Source organism: Miscanthus floridulus, chromosome 17, assembly GCF_019320115.1.
Source record: "Miscanthus floridulus cultivar M001 chromosome 17, ASM1932011v1, whole genome shotgun sequence".
NCBI lineage: Eukaryota > Viridiplantae > Streptophyta > Magnoliopsida > Poales > Poaceae > Miscanthus > Miscanthus floridulus.
Genome location: NC_089596.1, coordinates 91,654,971 through 91,662,305, shown reverse-complemented (window position 1 = coordinate 91,662,305; position 7,335 = coordinate 91,654,971). Strand labels below are relative to the sequence as shown.

Below are 7,335 nucleotides of genomic sequence, written 5' to 3'. Positions count from 1 at the left end.
ACCTCTTACCACTCGGTGCTTGCACGCATCATTGTTGTACATCAGAGGGGCTTGTAGTCTTATGAGATCACACCAACCGCGTTTGTGGTGTGACCGCCACCGTGTACCGAAGGGAACAAGGCCCGTGGCATTTCGGCTAGAAGCTTGATAGTGAAGACAGCGGGGAGCATCCGGGAGAGGCTTGCCGAAAGGCACGTCAGAGACCCACTTGCGCATGGGGAAGGCCCGAGGCTATCCACAGAGTTACCCGATTGGGAGCTTGGCCCTTGCGAAGAATTCCTTGTGAGGGGCTCCAACGAGCACTAGAGGGAAGCTTGTGTGCTTCTTGATACCTTGGTAAAAATATCGGAGTCGTCGACAGGAGTTTGCATATCTCTATCTCACTCTTTAGCTTTCGCATTTACATTGCAATCTTAGTGTGTGCTTTACTTTCCTAGCTTAGTGATAGGCTAGTTGATAGGTTTGGAACCTAGGTTGCATAACTCCTTTTGCGGTAGAGATAGCAACATACTAGCAAAACCGTAGTTTCATATTTAGATAGTTTATCTTTTGCATAGGTTTTGCTAAGGGTAGAAAAGAGGCCATAGTTTAGAGTTAGAGTTTTAAGTTGCCTAATTCACCCCCCTCCCTCTTAGGTCTCATGGTCCCTTTCAACGCCGATGAGCCTCCATTCTCCCAAGTAGCAAGAAGATGTTGCGCTGAAAGTACATGTTGCAAGTGTATGTTTCAAGTATTTCAACGAATGTTGCAAAAGTAGATCGGGGATGTTGCATATGTTGCAATGGTTGTACACGTATGTTGCAAGTGTCTGTTCCCATTGTTTCATCTGTGTTTTTAGACGTATGTTGCAAGTGTGTTTATCTGGATGTTGCATATGTTTCACACATATGTCGTAGGTGTTTTATCTGGATATTGCGTATGTTTGCAATGGTTTTCAAGTATTTTTCAGGTGTTTTTGTTCAATTGTTTCAGAAGCATGTTTCAAGTGTTTCATCTATCTTCAGACGTATCTTGCAATTGTTGCATCTGGATGTTTCAAAAGTAGATCAGGTGTTTGCACATGTTGTAATGTCACCCGCCTGTTGCAGCTACTAGAGGGGGCGTGAGGGGTCGAGCAGGGCACAGACTCCGCATGGGGTTGGGTTGGGTGCAGACGCCTCGTCGAGCTAGCGCATGGGTGAAGTGTAGGCGCGTCTTGTCCGGATGTCCGGGCGCCAGCACTACTAGTAACCGGATCTTTCAAAAAATTATTGCTATGGCACTCAACCAAATGCATATCTATGTTTTTTCCCTAACTTTTTTTTCCCTAACTTTGACAAGGCTAAGTTCTAGCTTACCATGGTTTTCGTTGGGCAAGAATTAGAGGCCAACCAAACGGATCCTGAAATTCTGAATGGACCTCTAGACTGCAGCCTACATGTATTGTGCGAGTGGGAGCCTTTAGTTGCTATTGGGCTGACAAAAAGGCTAATAACCTATAGTAGATGGGCCAAATCTTGAGTCTTTAGGCCTAATTTAGTTGGCCCATAAGCAAGCTTCCTTGCCAATTGCCACAGATGGGCTGGGCCACCTAGAATCCAACATCATCTTAAGGGCTAAAATAAGGTCCGCATTTCTTTTCCTCGGTGTTCTTCTCCTAGTAAGGGTAGGATTAAAAAACAAAAAAGCTATGCAACAACCGTGTGTTTAGCAACTTTGGACACTTGATTTTTTTTGGCCGTGTGTCGCCACGCTTGCACCCGCCCGTGCCTGTGCCGCCGCCGCACCCACACCCGCCCATGCTCGCGCCGCCATCCCCCATGCTGCAACGCCCGCCAGGCATCTTCCCCAACTCCGACAAACTTCTTCTTCCCCAACTCCGACGCCACCCACCAAATTTTGTCCTTGTCCTTTTATAGAAAAAATAGTTGTGATTTATAATTTGTTACTTGTGCTTGTAATTTGTGATTTGTGCCAAGGGCGGGGCGGTGGCGGGGAGAGGAAGATTATGAACAGTATAATGGGGGAAAATGGTGTGTGCCAACAACCGAGTGTTGGATAGATTGACTCTAGAAAAACCATGACTTGCAAGCGAGCTCGGCAATATGTTGGCTCCGGATCGAGCTAATAGTTTAGCTCATCATATCATATCATCATATCATATCATATCATATCATCATATCAAATCTAATCTAATCAAATCTTTAGTTTCTCAGCCATCACAGTCCTACAGTGCCCAGCCACACGCTTGGTCGTCCGATCTGGCCATCCGACGGTCACCATTCGATACTATTTTACTGTTTCAATGCCACCTCCCACCTCACGTATGAAGCCACACGTGCCATCCATGCCTAGATGTGTGGCCTGCCTCGCAAACCATTAGCTCAGAAATAGAAACAAAAAGTCGGCCATCCTAGACCTCACGACCGTCGCCTCATTCCTATTCCTATCCTGATTCTCCTCCCTTAGCGTCGCTGCCACCAATCCCTTAGGCCGTCCTGCACCTCCGTCGCGCGCCCTTCACCTCTCCCACTCATGTAGTCATCTACCTCCATGGCATGCCCTCAGCATCTCCTCTGTGTCACCCCTCCCTCTCCCTCTCTCTCTCTCTCCTTCCCTCTCATGATCGATCTGATCCCTCGAGTCATCGTCCACCTCCATCGCGCACCATTCGCCTCTTCCCCTCATGTCATCCTCCACCTCCACCATGCGCCCTCCGCTTCTCCCCCCACGCCGCCCCTCCCTCTCCCTCTCTCTCTCCTTCCCTCTCACACTCGGATCTTGCTCAGCACTCGCGGAGGCGCGGTGCGATGGGCCTCACAGTGGACCTCCATGGCGGTGCACAGCAGCAGCGGGACACCGTCGCCACACCCTGGGAGGAACTCGGGACCCCACGCCCGTCGTTGCTGCTCAGTAAGAGAAACGGAGGTCATCACGTGCCCTAGGGCTGCCTTCCTGCTCCAATTTGGTACACCGGTAGTTCGATTTTTTTTTCTGAATGCCTTCATTTGTGTTGTAGGTACTGTTCGACTTGCTTCATAGGTCACCATGAGGTAGGCCGTTGCGCAGCTTCGTGGTGCTCAATTGTTGTGCGTGCCAGTTGATATGGTGTTCAATCTGCAAACGCCCACCACGCCAAGGTCATCTGCATTACAGCAAGTACGCCAGGTTTGTGCTTCCTGGGATTCAATTTATATGTGTTGGCTGTTTAGTTATTTTGTACCAACTAATTCTGGGTTGCCTGCGATATGGATCTGTAGCTGGTGATGTGGAATATTATCGAGGCTATGGAGGCCCTCTGCATGTATGCTCCTCTTTAGCCTGGACTACCTTGAAAGGTCCGTAGAGGACAATTGCGCCATTATGGTCTGCTGCCTCTCCTTACCTTCATATCAGGTTTTCATATTAGTTTCCCTAAATGTTTAAAGTTCTAATAACCTAAATTTAGGTCCATGTGCTATGCTTCCTGTGTAGTTTATGTATTAAAGAAACTAACTGGAATCATCATATAAGCTTTACAGGACCTGGTCACATGTGTTCATATGATCCTTCGTTGTATCCTTATATGCAATGAAAGATATACTAAATAGACTGGTCTGTTCATGTACCTGCAGATTCTGTTTGAAAGATTGCTTCCATGATCACAGCAGTAGGAACAATTTAAAGGTCTGCTCTTCGGTGAGCATTTACTTTTCTGACTCTTTAAAGTTATACTATGCTACCTTTGCACCTTTGAACTAATTCGTGTTTGTATTCTTCGATATGTGCTTACTCATCTTTCTAATTCAATATCTATGTGCACAGATGCAAGCTACACATATAGGATTATAAAAGCCCACACACGCATACATGTTTTTTCTCTAGGGAAAATTAGCTCAGTACCATTAAAAGATCCGATCGTTAGAAAACTACCACCGAAACATTCAACTGCAGAAAAGTAGCATGGAAAGCTTTCTCCGTTATATCTTTTACCATCCCCGTTTACTGCACGTTAGCTGAAGGGAAAAATAAAAAAAGAACAGAGCCAACAGCAGAAACGCACGCAGCCTGAGAAGGTCTCGGACCTGAGCGTGACCTCGAGCGGCGCTCTTTCTCTCGCAGCGACGGTCTTCCCCTCGGCGACAGCGCTCCTCCCCTCGGCGACGACAGCAGTGGTAGTGACTTCACAGGCCTATCCTCCATGGTGAGCCCCTCTTCTTCCCTACTTTTCTTGTTCTCCATTCTTTTTGTCCTCTTCTCATGGTCTGAACCCTAGGTATTGGGGATTTTGTAGTGCTATGACAAGAGATTAGGGATTTGATTGAAGATGGATGCTACTGAAATTCCAGAAGGGTAATCTCCTTGGACACATTCTACATTCTTTCAATTTGTATCTATTTTGCTGGGTTTTTTTTAGGGTGGACATAGCTATCTAAACGTACTGAATGAGGACCTGATTTATTTTTGTGAAATTGGGCCTTACTGTTTTCCCTTTGTTCTATGTGTTTCGGGCTGCATATCACAGGATTGATCCAAAGAATGCTTGTAGAGTAGAGGTCACAGTGAACTCATACTTTAGTATTGTACATGGTAAAAAGGTCTACAATAGGGGCAGAGATGTAAGCTGGGTTGTTGATTCAAAAAAATATTCAGTCATTAATCTAGAGAAGGATATTGCTTCGCACTTTGCATGGGACAACAACCAGCAGGCAAATTTCTGGGTTGTAAAAGGGATGCATTGGACAGACAAATTAATTTCAGATGGTCAGCTTCATAGCTTGCTAAGGGCATCTCAATTGGTGAAATTTATGATGATAGTGGGCAATCGTGTGGAGGGGGATGAGATGCCTCCTGCAGTGAACATGGATTGTGAGGGCATGCCTAATGAAGTGCCAGTTGTTGAGAAGAAGACGGAATTTGAGGGATTTGAATGGGCAGAAATACCACAATATGGAGAAACCATAGCAGGGCCACCAATGCCTGAAGAGGAGGAGAAGGAGCACTTCATGACTGTTGGGTGTGACCCTGATGGGGATGAGCCAACCGGAGTAGATGAAGAGTGGAGATACTTAAAACCAGTTGATGCTGCAGTTAATGATGCACAGCCAACAGAAAATATTGAAGTGGAGTTGCAGAAAAGAAAGAGGGCAAGGCCTGTTCTGGACTTTGATTCTGAATGTGTACATGATTACTATTCTGTGGAGAGATTCAAGATGGCTTACCAATTTCAAATCGCTCCTATGAATGACAAGTCTCAATGGCCAAAGGTTAATCTTGGTTTTGAAATGATTCCTCCACCACTACAAAGGGCTGCTGGTAGACCAAGGAAACAAAGAGTAAAGGCTAGAGGAGAGCCAGGAAAAAGAGGACCATACCAATGCAAAAGGTGTTTTCAATTTGGACATATAGAGAAGGGTTGTAATGCTACTCAAGCTGAATTAGAACAAGAACTTCCACCACCTCGTCCAAAAAAAGGGAAAAAACAAAGGTAATATAATATTTTGTTTCTTTTACGTGCTCAAAAAGTAGTTTTACCAATCCAAATTTTCAAATGTAGGATAAACAACTATGAATCTGTTGGAGCCTCCACAACTGATTCTAGGACATCTAAAGCAGCTATTGAACCCTCTCCAATGCCTCATTCAAGCCCGGGTGTAACAATTAGAAGGATGTCATCCATTTCTCCGACTAGCCCAGGTGTAACAACTAGAAGGATGGCTGCAATCTCACCTGGTGGAATCAATCGGAGGCTCATCATTGAGTAGATGAATTAGCTATATTAGTACTGTAGTGTGTGAACTATGGTCTTATATATATGTGTGTAATTTCTGGACAAATCTTGCTGAAACTTTTAGAGAAACCATGCTGAAATTTCTGTGATAAATTTTTGGAGAAACCATGCTGTAGTGTGTGAATTGTGGTCTTATATATATGTGTGTAATTTCTAAACAAACCTTGCTAGAACTTCTAAAGAAATCATGCTGAAATTTCTACCTTGACGAGTGTTATATCCTGTGGGATTAGGTAAGGCAACAACATATATGCTGCAGTCAGGTCTGGAGGGCTACTCAGTGTTTGCTTTTTTTTACGTGTTTGCTGAAATGAATCAGGTGTGAAAGGTTGCTCAAATGAACCTTTCAGCAGGAGTTAACGTTGAGTTAACAGATGTGCTAGAAGCCTACGATGTAGAAAGCTTTCAATGGTATTTTTCTATAGTTGAATCTTTTAATGGTATTTTTCTAAAGATTGGATCTTTTAATGGTACTCAGCTAATTTTTCCTTTTCTCTATTATCAGTGGTGTTCGATGTATGTTCAGATCATCCATGTGGCAGTTAGTACGAAACATGCATTACAACTTTGAATGTTGTTAATCTTTTCGTAAGCATTACTAATCTGCCAATGTCAGTTACAAGTGCAGCTCCTAATTCATTCTAGCTATCTAATGTATACTACTACGTACAATCTAATGCATTGTCACTTTTTGGATGTTTACTACAAACCATATTGGCTGCGCTCCACATTAGTTTACATAGCATTCAAAATATTAGAAAAAAGGATTGTACCTGCTTTTTGATCCTGCACTAAATGCAGTCATGACACTTTTTTGAAAATGCTTCACATAAACAATTAGTAGTAATTCTAATCTTTCGTATGTTCTGCATAGTCACTGATAAGTGAATCCAAATTTGTTATGCGAGGGTTGAATCTGGCAAAATCTCTCTAAATATCCATTCTTTCTTTCATCCCATTCTATTTGTCTAGGTAGTATTTGTAGGTTCATAGGTGTATTCTAAATTTGGTTTACACTCTTACAAACATGTCTACTTGATTCGTAGGCAAAGATTACACAACTCTTCACTTGCTCCAGTGTCTCATACATCCAATTTGACCCCTTAAGTGTTCTACTACACTTTTTGAAGTAAGTTGTCGTCGAGTTCCAGAACAAAAAAAAATGTAAGTCTACTTTTAGGCCATCTCACATGATTTATGGAGTTACAATTTCCTTCTATTAGTCATAGCATTTGCTTGATAAAAAAAACTTTCCCCATACCCACAGGATTTGCTTGATAAAAAAACTTTCCCCATACAAGAAAAAAAGAAATTGAAAGAAAGAGGCTAAAAAATAATACATGATACCTACTGATTTACATAGACCCTTTCAGAGTTTGATGTCATTAAAAAACAAATCCATTGTATCATCTTTGCTATGCCTATGGTATGTACATAATCTTGCTCTCTTTAAAGTTTAAATGACTACATTGAGTCTATGGAAACCTCTTTCTCTAATATGATGATTTAACCATATCCATGCTCATATTGATTGACCGATTTCATGCCTTATAAACTGGCGGATCCAAAGGAGGGCTGCCGGGGCT

General features: G+C 43.3%; 1 protein-coding gene across 4 annotated transcripts; it reads left to right on the top strand.

Annotated features, from left to right (window-relative positions):
• Positions 1–2,725: 2,725 nt before the first annotated feature.
• On the top strand, positions 2,726–7,050 carry LOC136518767 (uncharacterized). 4 transcript variants are annotated; one of them, XM_066512460.1, is made up of 8 exons: positions 2,726–2,907; positions 2,999–3,147; positions 3,240–3,317; positions 3,594–3,657; positions 3,784–4,162; positions 4,253–4,311; positions 4,484–5,446; positions 5,516–6,079. In XM_066512460.1, the coding sequence occupies exons 6-8, from the start codon at positions 4,286–4,288 to the stop codon at positions 5,721–5,723; spliced, it is 1,197 nt and encodes a 398-aa protein (XP_066368557.1). In that variant the 5' UTR covers positions 2,726–2,907; positions 2,999–3,147; positions 3,240–3,317; positions 3,594–3,657; positions 3,784–4,162; positions 4,253–4,285; the 3' UTR covers positions 5,724–6,079. The 4 variants fall into 4 exon arrangements, 3 of the variants coding, with proteins under 3 accessions (XP_066368557.1, XP_066368558.1, XP_066368559.1); XM_066512461.1 differs by having other exon boundaries at positions 3,240–3,345; positions 3,784–4,311; XR_010774607.1 differs by lacking the exons at positions 3,784–4,162; positions 4,253–4,311; positions 4,484–5,446; positions 5,516–6,079 and adding an exon at positions 6,796–7,050 and having other exon boundaries at positions 3,594–3,645.
• Positions 7,051–7,335: the final 285 nt, after the last annotated feature.